General features: G+C 46.1%; 1 protein-coding gene across 1 annotated transcript; it reads right to left on the bottom strand.

The window, feature by feature from the left end:
• Window positions 1-228: 228 nt before the first annotated feature.
• On the bottom strand, window positions 229-19406 carry LOC311130026 (vang-like protein 1; the record flags this gene model as incomplete). Its single annotated transcript, XM_084162636.1, has 9 exons — window positions 229-489; window positions 631-865; window positions 1162-1327; window positions 2918-2959; window positions 3207-3340; window positions 5899-6074; window positions 6192-6623; window positions 18577-18751; window positions 19354-19406. The coding sequence occupies 9 exons, from the start codon at window positions 19404-19406 to the stop codon at window positions 229-231; spliced, it is 1674 nt and encodes a 557-aa protein (XP_084018762.1).
• Between the last annotated feature and the right edge of the window lie 653 nt (window positions 19407-20059).

Genomic DNA, 20059 nt, shown 5'->3' with positions numbered 1-20059 from the left:
ATCTTGTTACAATATCCCATTTGCATCTGTTCATATCAATTATGTAAAATAACAAATCCAAAAGTAGCCAAAATAATCTTTATAAACCAGTAATATAAATAATTGAAGAGAGATGCAAAATACCACAACAAGAACATATCAAAGTAAAAGAGGGTTTAAGAAACTGAACACAAAAAAGAAACCAAAATGGTACGTCTAGAATTCCCACAGTCGTTCTACATGTGTCTGTTAGACTGATGTTTCAGATTGGAGACTCAGGGTAAACTTGTGTGACTTAGGATCGACATACTCCTCGGTCATTTGAATGTAGGGGATGGACTTAACCGTTACCGCTAGGCTGAAGTCTAGACACCTCAGTGAGAAGACAGTGTCCTCCTTTAGACCGCTAGTGACCGCAGCCTCGCTGACAAGAGTCCACTGACCGGCCATCCAGCGCTCTCGACCGTACTGCAGCGTAGGACCAGGGGACAGGTAGGCCTCCAGGAATGCCTGAAGAGACACAGAGACAGACAGACACACAATCATATTGCTATAGAGGTGCTATTGTCACGTTGGGCCAAGGCTAAGAGGTGTCTAGTAGTGATACTGGCTGGGGGATGATCTGGGGCCGAGTAGTTGAAGCTTGCCTACCTTGGGGCTCATGTTGTGTGTGAGGCAGAAGGCCAGGTGTCTCTGGATGCTGTCCATACTGTGGCAGTGCTGCCTCCTGGTGGTTCGGAGGTATTTCTGCAGGGCGCGGGCCATGGAGGGGAAGATGGCCAGGGCCGCCTCCCGTACGTCCATCACATCCCCGGGGGACGCTTTCTGCTCCTCCTGCTGCATCCGCCTCACATGCATGAAGGCCTCCTCCACAGCCACCACCAGCCTAACGTTACAGCAATGTACAGACAACATTCAGTATCCTGTACACTCATCTGTTCTTGCATCCTACACGTTATAAAAACACACAGGCCAACATTTCACCTACTGTAGCCTACTCAATTCTTATGTCCATCTATCTAAACCCTCATCTATATTTTAATCCTTCCATTAAGCAGCATACTTTTTTATCTTTCATCTCTCTTTCTTCCTTTCCTTTCACCCCACCCTTCTGTTTTTAAGTCACTCAGAGTCCCCCCTCCCCCTACCTCTCTCCTCCCCTCCCCTCTCTTTCTCTTTCACCTGGCTCTGCGTTTGCGGACCCGTCGGTCGTGGTCGGCCTCCTCGTAGTATAGTTCGTTGTGAGTGGCGTCTCTGCGCCTGGCTGCTGCAGAGATCATGGCCCGCGAATGACCCCCCACCTGCGATCCCCCCGACCCCCCAGCTGGCCCCGCCAGGTTCCCTGGGCCTACAAACAGGAAGCACAGAGGCATGATGGGAAGATCACTGTGTGGCCCAATCAGCATATTGACAGTAACCCGGGGAAAACACAGATCTTAGTGTGGATTCTGTGTAACATCTAAATATCTCATTAGGCAGTTTCACAATTCAGATCCTTTCACTGTGAGAGTGATGAAATATTTAACCTGGTAGACCTGACTATGGTTTAGACAACTGCCAAATGAAAACAGAGTTGGCTAAAGCAGAAATGAACACATCTGGCTACCAGGCTAGTAAATATTCATAATATAAAAACATCACGATCTTCAAAGACAATATTACCAGTTTGATCATATAACTCATTTCTCTCTATGATGAATACCAATAACTAACCCAGAAGTAGTAAAAACATAAATTAGGGTTCCTGTGGGATATGAATATGGAGTAGTGGAATCTGGTCCATATTTATGAGGGATATGTGGGTATGAGGAGAGTTCAGTACAGTAACCCCGGCAGACACAGGCCAAGAGAGATTTATCGATGAATCATTAACACAAAGGTGTGTGAGTGTGTGTGTATGTATGTGTGTGTGTGTGTGTGTGTGTGTGTGTGAGGCTGAACAAAGCACAGGCTTGGTAGCACAGCCTTTTTCCGATTGAGAAATAAATGTTTCATGAAATGCATTGCATTCCTATTTTTTCTAAATCCCCCCAAATAAATATGAGTGAGTTCCATTAGAGCAGATCTGGAGCGGAAAGATGTGGGCTGGTTAAAAACACTAGTAACCCTTAAGACCCACTCTGCTAGCCTACAGAAACACTTCAACTGCTGACTTGACTGGAGAACACACTGAGAAAAGGTGTACGAAATACAGAGGGAGAGAGAGAGAGAAAGAGAGAGAGAGGGAGGGAGAGAGTGAACGTGAGAACGAGGAGTAGAGCGAGAGAGACAGAGAGAGACAGAGAGAGACAGAGAGAGACAGAGAGAGACCGAGAGAGACCGAGAGAGACTGAGAGAGACAGAGAGAGACGAGAGAGACTGAGAGAGACTGAGAGAGAGAGACAGAGAGAGACGAGAGAGACAGAGACAGAGAAAGACAGAGAAAGACAGAGACAGAGAAAGACCGAGAGAGACAGAGACAGAGAAAGACAGAGAGAGACAGAGAAAGACCGAGAGATAGCATGGGAATGTGCAGAAGGAGCTACTGTGATGAATTATTAAAAGGCTGAAATGCAAATGCACTGCCTCCCCCATCCCCTCACCCACCCCATACTTACACGAGGGGAGGGAGGGTTCTGTGAGGACAATGTACCAGTATACTCCTCTATCAAACTCTGCTACAAAGAACATAGAGAAGAACCATAAAAGCTGTCTCGCACTGAGCTGGGAAGGCCCAAGTCCTCCAGGGGAAGTTGGTGCCTGTGCGTGTGTGTGTGTGTGTAAAGCATATCTGGTGAATGAAAGTGGTGGTTAGATTGGTGTGTATCTGTGTGTGCATGCATAGAAGCAGTGCAAACATTGGGGGGTGGGGGAAGGGAAGTGAGGAGTGAGGTTAGTAGTGTACACTAGTGAAATGTGAGAGGGCCCACATAAGAGATCTTTACCAATCTTTACTTACTGTCATTGTCCAAAAGGTAAGCTCTCAGTTTAGCTTTAAACGCTGCTTAGGGTGGCATGGGAGAGTAGATGAAGAGAGAGCATCACAACGAAGCAACAAATACAGTAGACAGAGAGCTGAGAGAATGGAGAGACAGAGTGACAAAGAGAACGAATGAAAGACATACAGTGTTTTACATTAAGATGCAGTTACAAAGAGGAAAAGAGAGATGATAGGAAGTCGGACGACACAGTGACACAAACCAAATGTAAACATTGAGGAACCATAGAGAAACCGTAGGTGTACTAACCGTCCACGGTGTAGACCTTGAGGCCGGCCAGGTGCTTGGCAGCACGGTGCTTGGAGGCGGAAAGAAGGGCAGGGTTATGGAGAGGGAAGTCCCTGTAGTAGAACTCCAGCAGAGACAAAGCTGCCCTCTGAATACTGACACAGAGAGAGAGAGAGAGAGAGAGAGAGAGAGAGAGAGAGAGAGAGAGAGAGAGAGAGAGAGAGAGAGAGAGAGAGAGAGAGAGAGAGAGAGAGAGGGTGGGAGAGAGAGAAAGAGAGGGGAGGGAAAGAGAGGGGGGAGGGAGAGAGATAGGGGGCGAAGAGATGGGAGGGAGCGAGAGAAAGAGAGGGGAGGGAGAGCGAGGGGGAGGGAGAGAAAAAAGGCAATAAAGGCATAAGAGGAGGGCAGAGGTCAGAAAAGAAGCAGGTAGTCCATTACTGCCTTTGCTGATTTGATTCACATGTTAAATAGCTGAGCAGCATGCTTCATATCTACACTACTCCCCCAGACCAGACTACTGGCCCCATTCATTCTTTCCTTTACACGGATCAGTCGTCCTGGTCCCTTTGCAGAAAAACAGCCCCAAAGCATGATGTTTCCACCCCCATGCTTCACAGTAGGTATGGTGTTCTTTGGATGCAACTCAGCATTCTTTGTCCTTCAAACACGACGAGTTGAGTTTTTACCAAAAAGTTCTATTTTGGTTTCATCTGACCATATGACATTCTCCCAATCCTCTTCTGGATCATCCAAATGCACTCTAGCAAACTTCAGACGGGCCTGGACATGTACTGGCTTAAGCAGGGGGACACGTCTGGCACTGCCAGTCCCTGGCGGCGTAGTGTGTTACTGATGGTAGGCTTTGTTACTTTGGTCCCAGCTCTCTGCAGGTCATTCACTAGGTCCCCCCGTGTGGTTCTGGGATTTTTGCTCACCGTTCTTGTGATCATTTTGACCCCACGGGGTGAGATCTTGCGTGGAGCCCCAGATCGAGGGAGATTATCAGTGGTCTTGTATGTCTTCCATTTCCTAATAATTGCTCCCACAGTTGATTTCTTAAAACCAAGCTGCTTACCTATTGCAGATTCAGTCTTCCCAGCCTGGTGCAGGTCTACAATTTTGTTTCTGGTGTCCTTTGACAGCTCTTTGGTCTTGGCCATAGTGGAGCTTGGAGTGTGACTGTTTGAGGTTGTGGACAGGTGTCTTTTATACTGATAACAAGTTCAAACAGGTGCCATTAATACAGGTAACGAGTGGAGGACAGAGGAGCCTCTTAAAGAGGAAGTTACAGGTCTGTGAGAGCCAGAAATCTTGCTTGTTTGTAGGTGACCAAATACATATTTTCCACCATAATTTGCAAATAAATTCATAAAAAATCCTACAATGTGATATTCTGGATTTTTTTTCCTCATTTTGTCTGTCATAGTTGACGTGTACCTATGATGAAAATTACAGGCCTCTCTCATCTTTTTAAGTGGGATAACTTGCACAATTGGTGGCTGACTAAATACTTTTCTCCCCCACTGTATCTGTATAAAATGGCCATAATTTTAAAACTAGCAGAAATCCCACTCTGGAACTTTGATATGTCAGTAGAGTATATTATGTTCAAAATATATATGGTATATTTTCAATATTCATGTTTACATTTTTCGATATTCATTTTTTTTTGGTTGAAATAAAAATACTACTCATAAAGTACAAGCCATATGACACCAACTATTGATTTGTAGCACCTACCAGATTAAACATTATGGAGTCTTAAAGGCCTGGGTAAGGCCTAAATGTCATAAATATTTCAACTTCAATGAATTGTCTCAATTCAAATATATGTCAACAATCCATGGAGTGGGTTTTATTTTGGGTTGCGCTGACAAAGCATTTGTCATTTGACCACTGCTGTTTATTCTGCCTATTGATTGAACAAATAATAATAATAAAATACAAAAATAAAATACAAATCCTTCCTCCAAAGGATCCTTCTATGGATTACATTTTGTGAAAATCCCAAAAATCATGATGTTGTTTTGTTCTAGTTTCGTGAGGAATCACCCAGCACAGCTCTGGGTATAAGTTGTCCTAAGGCACAGATCTAGGATCAGTTTGTCTTCCACAAATCCTAACCTTAACCGTTAGAGGGAAAAACACAAAACTGACCTTAGATCAGTTACTAGAGGGAGAATTCATCATAATCAATCAAAGCACCCCCTTTCCCAATTCCCAGAACAGCCCCCCAGAGCGAAAGGTGATTTAGTAACTAAATTACTGCCACGCTTCCCCCTGGACATGAGTCTCCAATTACCCACAGTTCAACAGTGTGTGTATGCGTGTGTATGGGTGGGGGCATTCTAAAGACATTCTCTAATAGTCTGATTATCTGTAAATGTTTCTGCTAGCTGATTGATCAGCTGACTGGCTTCTGCTAAGTGGCAATAGTGGACACAACAGGGTTACTCAGTTCATCAGGGCCACAATAAGTACACCAGCCAGATCCCTGAGGTTCCACTGTTGTATACAGAGTGAGTTCATAATGCTGGGAGAACCATGACTTTGCTACAGTCAGCTGCACCATTTTATCAAGAGATTATAGCAGCATGGATTCGCTTTTGTAATATGGTAAGATGCTTATGAAATGATTGAATTTCTCTACATCATATTTCAGTCGGTTTTCAGTGTGTGTCTGTGAGTGTGTTTCTATGTGTATGTGTATTACCTGAGCTGTCCCAGGTTGTAGTAGCGTGTCTCTCCGTCAGTGGAGCGTATAACACACAGGCTGTAGCAGGACTGGAGCTGTCTGAGCTCCAGCAGTACGATGGCCAGGTAGTGGACAAACAGCAGAGAGTCCACCAGAGACACAGCAAACTGGACGATACCCTGGTAGTCCTCATCCTGGAAACACAGGGTTAACACACACACACACACGTGCTTGCAAGTTGCATGCACACACGTGTACATATACGGATAGACAGACACACGTACGCACACATGATTATGAAACATACACACCTGTGAGTCGAGGATGCGGACCCCGTAGAACAGCCAGTAGGAGAGTGTGAGCAGCAGTGTGAGTATGGCCAGGAGTGCTCGGTACACGCACACCCTGGGCAGGCTAGCATGGGCCTGGCGCAGGAAGATAGCCCACACAGCTAGCAGGAGGATGAGGAGTTTACAGGACACAGAGAGGAAGAGGCCCTCGCAGGCTGAGCCACAGGCCTGCAGCCTGGCCGGCCACAGCACCGCCGGGAGGACCAGGAAGGCCAGGGGGGTGGCCAGGACCAGTAGCCCCACACAGAGGCCCAGAGCTAGGGGAGCGTAGCGCCGACAGCCCTGCCTCAGGCCGTCCTCCAACCCCTTCCCCAGACCAACCACCTCCTCCTGGGATAGGCTGAGCTCTGAGGTGCCAGTCACCGCCGTGGTGGTTTCCCCCCAGTTATCATCCTAACAGAGAGAGGGGAGGGAGATAAAGAGAGGGAAAGGACAGAGAGAAGGAGAGCGAGAAGGAGAGAGAGAAGGAGAGAGAGAAGGAGAGAGAAGAGATCAAAAAGATTAAAACTTAGCATATGGTTGATCGCCTCTGACTGATAGCACAGACACATCCAGAGAAGAGAGGCTGAGGAAGGGAGAGAGAGAGGAAGAGAGTGAAAACAGACGTTATATAATGACAGAAACACTCTTTGTGGAGGGAAGGGATGTGAGAGACAAACCAAAGTGACAAATCCACACTGGTAGATAGATACACATAAATGCTGGTTTTATTCCATTCTCTGTCTCTGCTACACACAAAGACAGACAGACTGGAGATACACTGACTAGATCCCATGAAATCCTATTTAAAGAGGCCTTTGGTTTTCCTGGGGTTCTGTGTTATTGTGACAGGCTTTCAGCTCCCCACTGATCCACATAGAGTATGACCTTACACAGTCAGACTGCTCATCATGACCAGGTAGGGATGACACAGATGCGCACACACACATACAAACACACACACACACAGGCATCTGAATCACAATAAGGCTGATGTTATGCAGGTCTATCATTGCAAATTAGAGTCAAATCTCCTCTCCCTGCTCAGGATGGAGATTAACATAAATGTGCCTGAGGAGGAAGGAGCACAGCGAGAGACTGATTAAAGACCTGTCTGCTGAAGAGAGCATTTCTCTTACTGTCAGTTATTCAGCTATTTATTATTTCTCGCTCGCTCTCTGGTAAGGAGCTGGGAACAGTGTGTGTGTGTGTCTTTGTATTCCAATCTATGAGAAGGGAATTGTTATACTTTAGCCCCCTTCTTCTGTCAGATCACAAACACTTACCCACACGACACCCCTAAAACTTCATCCCTCTGCCAGATGGACACACCACCTGACGTGCCATTAGGAAATTACACTGCTAGAGACCAGGACAGAAAGAGGAAGGGAGGGTGGGTGGGAGAAATCCTCATTGTGATTGCTGAGTAAAGGCCGCTTAATAACCCTCTGTGGTTCACTGTTCTGGCCTACACACCATCATCCCCCTTCCTTTAATTCAACTTTGCCAAACAGGAGATGAGTGAGGGGGTGTAGTCCCGTGTAGCTCAGTTGGTAGAGCATGGCGCTTGCAACGGCAGGGTTGTGGGTTTGATTCCCACAGGGGGCCAGTATGAAAAAAAAAAAAAATGTAAGCACTCACTAACTGTAAGTCGCTCTGGATAAGAGCGTCTGCTAAATGACTAAAATGTGAACGAGAGAGGGGGTGAGAAAGAGACAAAATGTTAGAGAGAGAGAAGGGGAGAACGATGGAGAGAGCGACAGAGTGGAGACGAACATAAACCTGGTGACCCCTATTTGAGAGAGTGATGTCACAGAAGGGGCAGCTGTTTTAAAATCATCTTAACACTAGAACTGCCAAGATGGTCAATCTGACCAATTTCAATAAACACCTTGACCCTACCTGTCCCCGACTTTTCCTAAATATGTGCATTTTAAACTGTAGCAGTACTTTCAGACAAATATCATAAAAGACAAAAACTTTTAGCATTTTATCCTCATTTAACCGTATGCATATTTAACAGTAGAATAGCCGGGCCTTGAGGAGTACCAATAGCCACCAGTCTAAAAATAAATCAATTTAACTAGAAAAGGCAGGCCTCATTGGACCCCCCTTCGTGCCAATGTCATTTGGTTGTGTTTATGAAGGTGTTAGGTAACATTAGAATACCTAAATGTAAATATTTGAAAGAACATAACATTTTCATTAGTTCATGTTACTGTGTAGGCTATTTGTAAAAACGAAAAAGCACCATAAACTGAATTTTCTATTTTATTGGTGGAGTGACTTTGTTACAACTATGAAACAAAAATAATGTGCATTGAAACACAGTAAAATCTTATTTTTTATAAACAACAAAACTAATAAAAATACCCAAACTGCATTATAATGAAAATAAGTGTTGATACTGTATGAGAGCCGTCTAAAATAGTCTATTATTGTCAGTTATTGGACACATTATTTGTGGCCTCACTCGTGTTTACAGTATGGTGTGAGTCTTCACACAACAGTTGGACTTCATTTAGCTGTTAACCCTTGTCCTAACAGTCACCACAAATCTTCATCACCTTCACTTGATTGCAACACTTCCCACAAACAAGTCGCTTGCAGCTGAAACAGGTGTCTGGTTCTGTTCCGAGTGCATCTGCCCACCTTGCAGTTTTTCCTCCCTGGGAGCTGTGCGCAATTTGGCTTGCGCAATGGCTCGCGTGGAATCTTTGCTACTGCCTTTTTATTTGACCTTTATATTACTAGGCAAGTCAGTTAAGAACAAATTCTTATTTACAATGATGGCCTACACCGGCCAAACCCGGACGACGCTGGGCCAATTGTGCGCCGCCCTATGGGACTCCCAATCACGGCCGGTTGTGATACAGCCTGGAATCGAACCAGGTGGTCTGTAGTGACGCCTCAAGCACTGAGATGCAGTGCCTTAGACCGCTGCACCACTCGGGAGTCTTGGCCCTCTCTCATGTAGCCCATGTGCCAGACTTATGATGAAGGCACATAGAGGGTCCTCATGAATGGGGCCCTCTCTGATGAACTGACCCTGAACACAGGGGTGTGTCCTTTCACCGTTGTTGCTCTCTATATACACTAATGAGATGAAGATCCAAATAAACAACGTGAGCCCTTTCAAGTATGAGGATGACATGGTTCTGGTGGGACTCTTTTTTAAGAATGCTACGTCATTTTAAACAGACCAACAACCTTCAAGAATGATGCCGGTCAAGTACCCTCCACATCAATGTGAATTTTTTTTTTTTAAAGAGCTGATCATCAATGGCAACAACTTGCCAATGTCCCAACCACTCTCTCTGAATGACCAACCAGTGGAGGTTGTTGAGTGTTTCAAATACTTAGGGACACAAATTGATAACATGCTGAGTTTTACAGAAAATGCAGACTGTATTATTTTTAAAGCAAGCCAGCGCCTGTTTTTAATCAGGAAATTGAAGGGGTTTGGGGTCAGCCAGGATGTTCTGGAGAGGGTGTACAGCAGCTTGGTGGAGAGCATCCTCACGTTCATATGACAGTCTGGTATGGTAGTCTGAGGGTGGAGAGCATCCTCACGTTCAATATGACAGTCTGGTATGGTAGTCTGAGGGTGGAGAGCATCCTCACGTTCAATATGACAGTCTGGTATGGTAGTCTGAGGGTGGAGAGCATCCTCACGTTCAATATGACAGTCTGGTATGGTAGTCTGAGGGTGGAGAGCATCCTCACGTTCAATATGACAGTCTGGTATGGTAGTCTGAGGGTGGAGAGCATCCTCACGTTCAATATGACAGTCTGGTATGGTAATCTGAGGGTGGGGAGCAAAAGCAAACTGACCAGAATAGTAAACACAGCCAGCAAAGTAATTGGTTGACCACAGGCACAGTTGAGCAATCAGAGGGAGAGGATAACTGTATTTAATGGTAATCTGATTGAGACTACGGTAATCAATACACGGGCGCAAACCTCCATCTTTCTTCTTCACAAAAAAGAAACTCGAGGACGCAGGAGAAGTGGAGGGCCGTATGTATCCCTGTCCCAGAGATTTGGCGATGTATGTCTCCATAGCCGCCGTCTCCTCTTGAGACAGAGGATACACATGACTATGCGGAAGTGCAGCGCCTGCCTGGAGGTCTATCGCACAATCCCCCTGTCTATGAGGTGGTAATTGAGTCGCCCTCTTCTTACTGAAGACGAGTGCCAAATCATTATACTCAGGAGGAATGTGCAGTGCGGGCATTTGGTTCGGACTTTCCACCGTTGTCGCCCCTAAGGAAACACCTATACACCGCCCGACACACTGATCAGACCACTCCCTGAGAGCCCTCTGTTGCCACGAAATGTTGGGGTCATGAGTAGTTAACCAAGGAAGCCCCAACACCACGGGAAACGCAGGAGAGTCGATCAAATACAATTGTATAATTTCCTCATGACCCCCCTGCGTCTTCATCTTAAGTGGCGCCGTGACCTCCCTAATCAATCCCGACCCCAAAGGGCGGCTGTCTAGGGCATGGATAGGGAAGGGCACATCAACTGGTATGAGGGGAATCCCTAACCTATAACAGAAACTACGATCAATAAAATTCCCAGCTGCGCCTGAATCGACTAGCGCCTTATGCTGGGAGTGAGAAGAAACCTGGGGAAACACAACTTGGATACACAAGTGGACAACAGAGAGCTCTGGGTGAGTTGGGCGCGTACTCACCTGGATTGACTCATCAGTGCGTGACCTGCTGCCTCGATCCCTAGGAGACCCTCCCCAGCACCGAACCGCAGTGTGTCCTCTACGGCCACAGTTGGTGCAGGGGACGGCCTCTCTCCGGGTCTCTCTCCTCCTCTCTCTAGCACCAGCACCTCCGAGCTCCATAGGGCTCGGCTCGGAGGTGCTGGGGGATGGAATGGACGGCCCCAGCTCCGGACGTCCGCGGGTAGCCAGCAGGGTATCCAGACGGATCGACATGTCCACCAACTGATCGAAGCTTAAGTTGGTGTCCCTGCAGGCCAACTCTCGGCGAACGTCCTCCCGTAGGCTGCACCTATAGTGGTCGATGAGGGCCCTCTCATTCCATCCCGCATTGGCCGCCAGAGTCCGGAAATCCAGTGCGAATTCCTGCGCGCTCCTCTTCCCCTGTCTGAGGTGGAACAGACGCTCCCCCGCCGCTTTCCCCTCTGGGGGATGATCGAAAACCGCCCTGAAGCGGCGGAAGAACTCCGCATAACTGACGGTGGCGGCGTCTATTCCCCTCCATTCGGCATTGGCCCACTCCAATGCCTTGCCGGACAGACAGGAGATGAGGGCGGAAACGCTCTCGTATCCCGAGGGGGCCGGGTGAATGGTTGCCAGGTAGAGTTCTACTTGGAGCAGAAACCCTGACACCCGGCCGCGGTGCCATCATAAGCCCTCGGGAGCGAGAGCCGAATCCCACTGGACTCCGGAGATGGAACGATGGGTCTGGCCGATGGTGGTGGTATTGTTGTTGGAGGAGGTGTGGGCAAAACTCCTCTTTCCCATCGGCTCAAAGTGTCCATTACATCCTGCATGGCGGTGCCGAGTCTCTGGATCATGGCGTCTTGGCTGCTTACGCGCTCCTCCAATGACCCCGTCGGTACCGCTGATCCTGCTGACTCCATGAAGGTGTGTTATTCTGTCAGAAGGTGATGTGTACGTGGCGAGTGAAGTCAGACGCAGGACACAGAGATTCAGGTAGACTACTTTACTCAATGTAAAGTGCAAAACAAACGCCCACAACTGGAGGGAAAAACACCATATACGTAATATGGAAAAATAGCAAGGCCGAACATCAACTTAGACATACAACAATAACACACAAATAGCAAACGTGAGACAAGGGAAATTATAGGCTAAACAATCAAACATAATGGACAACAGGTGTACTACTCCAGACAAAACAAGACAAACACCGAAACATCGATCGGCAGTAGCTAGTACTCCGGGGACGAAGAACGCCGAAGCCTGCCCGAGCAAGGAGGAGGAGCAGCCTCGGCAGAATCCGTGACAAATGCGTATGATGTGAGAATGTATGTGTATGTGATCCTTTTGATGTAAGGTGATGCCAAAGAAAAATGTCCATCCTGGATGGACAATAACGTTTTATTCTATTCTATTCCCTCCTGCTCATGGGTGTTGTTCATGCACTGCTTGAACAACGCGTGTGCGTTGATAGCAGCCAAGTCATGCATGTTGTGGCTATGTAGAACACAGCAACAGGCCAGTGGTGAGTTCATCCTTTCACCTAGTACAGCCGTGCCATCTGATCCAAAACATTATCTGACACTTGCTCACCTGCTGCCTGATATGGATCCTTTCCCAGATATAGAAAGCCATTCAGCATGAATCAGAATAATAATCATCAGAGATGTCACGATCTACTCTTCCCCACCATCTGAGTCGTTTTCATCTTGTAGCAAAGCTAACGCAGCTTGTGCATCCATTCGTCTTGGTCTTGCCATTGTAAATTACACACGCTCTCACTGTGTAGCCTACTCCAAGTAGGCCTAGAGTAGACTAATACAACTGCTTGGATTTGGTGGACTGATATAGGGTACACTGTTTTGAGATTATACACTGAACAAAAATATAAACAACATGCAACAAGATTTTACTGAGTTACAGTTCATATAAGGAAATCAGTCAATTTAAATAAATTCATTAGGCCATAATCTATGGATTTCACATGACTGGGAATACAGATATGCATCGGTCGGTCACAGATACCTTTAAAAAAAAAGTAGGGGCGTGGATCAGAAAACCAGTCAGTATCTGGTGTGACCACCATTTGCCTAATGTATGATGGTCCCACGTGGCTCAGTTGGTAGAGCATGGCACTTGCAATGCCAGGGTTGTGGGTTCGATTCCCATGGGGGACCAGTACGAATTAAAATGTATGCACTCACTACTGTAAATCGCTCTGGATAAGAGAGTCTGCTAAATTACTCAAATGTAAATGTATCGCAACACATCTCCTTCGCATAAAGTTGATCAGGCTGTTGATTGTGGCCTGTGGAATGTTGTCCCACCCCTCTTCAATGGCTGTGCGAAGTTGCTGGATATTGGCAGGAACTGGAACACGCTGTTGTACATGTCGATCCAGAGCATCCCAAACATGCTCAAAGGGTGACATGTCTGGTAAGTATGCAGGCCATGGAAGAACTGGGACATTTTCAGCTTCCAGGAATTGCGTACAGATCCTTGTGACATGGGGCCGTGCATTATCATGCTGAAACATGAGGTGTTGGCGGCGGATGAATGGCACGACAATGGGCTTCAGGATCTCATCACGGTATCTCTGTGCATTCAAATTGCCATTGATAAAATGCAATTGTGTTTGTTGCCTGTAGCTTATGCCTGCCCATACCATATCCCCACCATGAGGCACTCTGTTGACATCAGCAAACTGCTCGCCCACAAAACGCCATACACGCCGTCTGCAATCTGCCCAGTACAGTTGAAACCGGGATTAATCCGTGAAGAACACAGTTCTCCAGTGTGCCAGTGGCCATCGAAGGTGAGCATTTGCCCACTGAAGTTGGTTACGACACCGAACTGCAGTCAGGTCAAGACAAGCACACAGATGAGCTTCCCTGAGACGGTTTCTGACAGTTTGTGCAGACGATTGTCTCAGACGATCCCGCAGGTGAAGAAGCCAGATGTGGAGGTTCTGGGCTGACGTGGTTACACGTGGTCTGTGGTTAATTCAATTTTGTTTTAGGCCACATCTATTATTATTATTATTATTATTATTATTATGATGTGTGAAATTAGTTTCAATATAGTTTAGGTGTTGTTTGGACGGACAAGCTGGGCAGGCAACTGTTGTCTTACAGTCAGAGAATACACTATAATCTTATTTTAGTATTTACAGTCTATGTGCTTCTGGATCAATCAATACATTTTCTAATTTGCATTTGGTGTCCTGAGGTATCTTATATACATATTTTAACATAATACATGCATTCATTTAGCAATTAATTATTTATTATGGAATATTTATACAATTGAAATATCAGTGGTCAGAATGACCATCATGGCCATTCTAGTAGTTATGGAATTCTGGCACTCAGAGTGTTAATCACACCTATAACCTATTAGATCATTATATAATTCTGGCCCCTGTCTGATCTCTCCCATTGTTACATACATCATCTTAATGTGCTCTCACTCTTCTCATCTCCATGTTAAAGATCAGTGAACACAGCCTATATATTATCTAACATCTCTTAAAGCATGGTAAATACAACTAATGAGCCTGTGTAGCAATGGTAGAGCAAATGCAGGCTAAAAGCTCTTCATTTACACTGACTGACTCTCAGCGGCTTAATCCCACAGATTATCTCAATACTAATCAGAGCATACCCTGTTATACAGACAGAAAGGCAGAGAGGGAGAGAAGGGGGCAGAGAAGGACAGAGACACAGACTAAGTGAGACAGACACGGGATAGACAGAGTTAGAGAAACAGAGAAGGAAAGCAAGAATGAGGGAGACAATTACAGGAGAGAGAGAGAGAGAAAGAGAGAGAGAAAGAAAGAAAGAAAGAGGGAGAGAGAGAAAGAGAGAGGGAGAGAGAAAGAGAGAGGGAGAGAGAAAGAGAAAGGGAGAGAGAGAAGGTTAGAGAGAGAGGGAGATAGAAAGAGAGATGGGTGGTGTTTGGTGCTTGCTTGGCAGCCCTCTCCTCTGGTGGAGGGTGAATATAGATTATATTCAGAGCCCTGGTTAGGCCTGTTACACTATAATATGGCACTAAACACAACAACACACACTAACACTGACTGACTAACAGGCTTTGCTTCGCTCACAGACACATACAGTAACCTACTAACCCAACACACAAAAGAGCTTTACTGGTATGACTGGAGGTTCTTCTGACGTGTGTGTGTGTGTGTGTCACATGGATATACTGGACAAAAGAGCAATGACATTCAGTGGCACACAAAGGAATCTCAATGCTATGGCTAGAGGTTTGTCTGACATTTGTACTGTATGTATGTGTGTGTGTTTGCGAGGACAAAAGGACAAAAGAGCAAAGAGATTCCCAATTCTATTTGCTTCCACTATTTCCAAAAGCCTCAGCCCTGCATCATGTGACACACTGCCAGTGAAGTACAGTAGCAGGCCTTCAGGCACAACACAACAGTGCCATGACGCAGAACATTGCCTTATGACATTCTTCTCACCCGTCTGACATCCACTGTTGGCAAACTCTCTATGAATCTCTATGAGACACTGACAGTACTCACAGACACGCACACACACACCCACGCAAGCACACACACACACATACACCCTTACATCATAGGCAAGCATGCAAATGCTAAGGATTATCCATATCAGCTTTCCTCAGAGTGGCGTTTGGCTGCATGCTAAGGCTAATCTCAGCCTATGTGAATTCCTCTGCGCCAGAGCATATCAGCATTAGCCGTAGCCATTTGAAAGAGCAATGCTCTTAAAGCAGTGGCAGGGATGGGTGGGTGCCATTTGGAAGCACAGCACTGTAATGGTAATGTGATATGATTACAGATGACATTTTACACTAGTTGGTAGACAGTGGCTGAACAACACTGCAGACAATGGGTCTGTAAGCGACAAGCTTACAATGACACCACAATGTGGAATGTTAGCAGCACGCTAGGCTGAGTCAAACATCCCTATACACATAGAGACATGGAATGAGACAGCCAGCCAGCCAGACAGACAGACAGACGGACAGACGGACACTGTTTTATATTTGAGATTCTTCAAATAGCCACCCTTTGCCTTGATGACAGCTTTGCACACTCCTGACATTCTCTCAACCAGCTTCATGAGGTAGTCACCTGGAATGCATTTAAATTAACAGGTGTGCCTTCTTAAAAGTTAATTTTTTCCTTCTTAATGCGTTTGAGCCAATCAGTTTCGTTGTGACAAGGTAGTGGGGTATACAGAAGATAGCCCTATTTGGTAAAAGACCAAGTCCATATTATGGCAAGAACTGCAAAAATAAGCTAAGAGAAACGACAGTCCATCATTACTTTATGACATGAAGGACAGTCAATACGGAACATTTCAAGAACTTTTAACGTTTCTTCAAGTGTAGTCGCAAAAACCATCAAGCGCTATGATGAAACTGGCTCTCATATTGACCGCCACAGGAATGGAAGACCAGAGTTACCTCTGCTGCAGAGGATAAGTTCATTAGAGTTACCAGCCTCAGAAATTGCAGCCCAAATAAATGCTTCACAGAGTTCAAGTAACAGACACATCTCAACATCAACTGTTCAGAGGAGACTGTGTGAACCAGGCCTTCATGGTCGAATTACTGCAAAGAAATCACTACTAAAGGACACCAATAAGAAGAAGAGACCTGCTTGGGCCAAGAAACACGAGCAATGGACATTAGACTGGTGGAAATGTGTCCTTTGGTCTGGAGTCTAAATTTGAGATTTTTGGTTCCAACCGCCGTGTCTTTGTGAGACGCGGTGTGGGTGAACGGATGATCTCCGCATGTGTAGTTCCCACCGTAAAGCATGGAGGAGGAGGTGTTATGGTGTGGGGGTGCTTTGCTGGTGACACTGTCTGTGATTTATTTAGAATTCAAGGCACACTTAACCAGCATGGCTCCCACAGCATTCTGCAGCGATACGCCATCCCATCTGGTTTGGGCTTAGTGGGACTATCATTTGTTATTCAAAAGGACAATGACCCAACACACCTCCAGGCTGTTTAAGGGCTATTTTACCAAGAAGGAGAGTGATGGAGTGCTGCATCAGATGACCTGGCCTCCACAATCCCCCGACCTCAACCCAATTGAGATGGTTTGGGATGAGTCGGACGGCAGAGTGAAGGCAAAGCAGCCAACAAGTGCTCAGCATATGTGGGAACTCCATCAAGACTGTTGGAAAAGCATTCCAGGTGAAGCTGGTTGAGTGAATGCCAAGAGTGTGCAAAGCTGTCATCAAGGTAAAGGGTGGCTATTTGAAGAATCTCAAATATAAAATATATTTTGAATTGTTTAACACTTTTTCGGTTACGACATGATTCCATATGTGTTATTTCATCGTTTTGATGTCTTCACTGTCACTCTACAATGTAAAAATAGTAAAAATAAAGAAAAACCCTTGAATGAGTAGGTGTGTCCAGAATGTTGACTGGTACTGTATATTTAATGTAGGACCTTCCACGTAGAAAGCCATGTAGGTCAGAGAGTCTGTGAATGTTGCCCAGGGCAAGAGGCAGAGTATACGCCTCCTAACACAACTATCACCATCTCCCTCTTTCTCTCACTTTATCCATCTCTCTCCTTCTCTCTCTGCAGCAGTCTCGCTCACCTGATCCATCTCCCTCTATAGCCAGTCTCTAGCCTTCTGACCCTAGCTTCAATAGCCCAAAGCTAAATCACAACCTCATTGTCAGAGCATCTAAACCATAGGCTTGCTTCCAGAGATAACCATATGTGGATTTAAAATCACCACTTGGATATAAATCAAGACACATTCTGACCCACACACAGCACGACTACACATAGAACCACATTACTACACACACACACACACACACACAACACAACACAGAAACACACATACACATGCAGTAACAAAGAATGGGAAGTATAGTTCACACAGGCCAAGGGGAGATTTGCAAATCCTTTGACCTATTTGGCCCCTAGTCACCATGGTGATTATGACCCTGTCACTATGGTGATTATGATGTGCCCAGCTGTTTGAGTTTAGAAAAGCATGGTGTAGGACTCAGCTGGTTCCCTGTGGGGGTTCTGCTTGACTCTGCGAGAATGAAATTGGTTGGGAGATGGCTTTTGTATAGGGTTCCTGTAAGCAGGTGCTGTATTGTACAGTATAGCTGTGCAGCAGGTACTGTATTGTACAGTATAGCTGTGCAGCAGGTGCTGTATTGTACAGTATAGCTGTGCAGCAGGTACTGTATTGTACAGTATAGCTGTGCAGCAGGTGCTGTATTGTACAGTATAGCTGTGCAGCAGGTGCTGTATTGTACAGTGTAGCTGTGCAGCAGGTACTGTATTGTACAGTATAGCTGTGCATAAGGTGCTGTATTGTACAGTATAGCTGTGCAGCAGGTGCTGTATTGTACAGTATAGCTGTGCATAAGGTGCTGTATTGTACAGTGTAGCTGTGCAGCAGGTACTGTATTGTACAGTATAGCTGTGCACAAGGTGCTGTATTGTACAGTATAGCTGTGCACAAGGTGCTGTATTGTACAGTATAGCTGTGCAGCAGGTGCTGTATTGTACAGTATAGCTGTGCAGCAGGTGCTGTATTGTACAGTATAGCTGTGCAGGGCTTTTCGAATCACTTAGCCATGGTTTGCGTGAGTTTTGATTTGTTGGGTTGGAGCTTACCTGGAGGCTTGGAGCCTCGTCTCCAGCCACGGAGGTAGGGACTTCTAGCAGGGGCTCGCTGTTGTGGTTGGGGGAGGCTTGAGTGGGCCCGTAGGGGGTGTTGATGATCACAGACCTCTCCGACCGGCTGCTGTCCTTACTGCTGAGCTTACGCCGCTCACGCCGACTCTGCTCCCTACACACACACACGCACACACACGCACACATACACGCACAGAGACAGTAAGAATATGGCAATGAACAAGCGGGTGAAGGTTGGAATGAGAGAGGAGAGGAAAGCCCAATCCCTCATAATAGTCTCTCACACTCCCTCTCTCATTTACAGAACAAGTCAGAGTGAATCAGTGAAATAGGTTAAAGGCAGTCAGCTGTGACAACCCTACTCCATGAGCTTTACCCATCACTCATCTCTCTCCCCCCCTCTTTTTAAAAACGTTTTTCCAACAACCGACATGAGGCTAGGCTTAAATGAAAAACCAATACACAGTGGGGACAAACAGCATTCAGTTGCTCAGTGGCAGATAGAGACATAAGCATCTCCCTGATGATACAGACAGGCCTGGATCTGAACAAACTCATTGGCAACTTGACATTACATCCGCTCGTGTGTGTGTGTGTGCGTGCATGCGTGTGAGTGAGGAGTGAGAGAGGGGAGAGCGAGAGCGGATAGATAGAGAGAGCGAAAGAAAGAGAGAGAAGACAGAGAGAGGAGAGAGAGCAGAAAGAGAGAGAAATTAGGAAAGAAAGAACGAGAGATGAAGTCAGCTGAGCTCTTACCCATGTCTGTTGGATCTGTTGGAGTACCCAGAGTGGGTGGACTCGGTGTCCATGGTAACACTGTTCAGAACCAGCGATTGGCCAGGTGTCTGAGGAGGGTGTCTGGGTGTGATGCAGGAGGTTGATGGTGGTCTGATCCAGGAAGAGATGGGTTAACTAACTAAACAGACTGGCAGCAGACTGAAGACGTCAGGGACCTACGTTGACAACAACCCTGTAGAGGTCCTTTAGTCGACACATTGACCTGTGAGAGAGAGAGAGAGCGAGGTCTCTCATCAATCAAAAATACAGCTCAATTCTGTGCTTGCTATCAGAGGCCTATTCACAAAATACACCACAGCTAAAGCTTAAAGGAAGGCAAATGTAGGAGTTACGTGCCAGCCTGTCTCGGTTGGGATTAGAGGCTAGCGTGTTATAGCGATAGACAGCCTGGTAGACAGAATCTTAACAGAAGTATTCTCCATTTCATTGTTATTAAAGGTGATGTGAGGAGTACGGTAAAGGACGACAGACAGGATGATTTGTAACCCAATCCCATCATCATTGGGGATGGTACTTAACAACACAGTGGCCTCCATCATTCTTAAATGAAGAAGTTTGGAACCACCAAGACTCTTCCTAGAGCTGGCTGCCCGCCCAAACTGAGCAATTGGGGGAGAAGGACCTTGGTCAGGGAGGTGACAAAGAACCCGATGGTCACTCTGAC

Source organism: Coregonus lavaretus (genome assembly GCF_964263955.1).
Source record: "Coregonus lavaretus genome assembly, chromosome: 5".
In the NCBI taxonomy this organism is placed as follows: domain Eukaryota; kingdom Metazoa; phylum Chordata; class Actinopteri; order Salmoniformes; family Salmonidae; genus Coregonus; species Coregonus lavaretus.
Note: the sequence above shows the minus strand (reverse complement) of the source record. Positions and strands in the feature narration are given on the sequence as shown.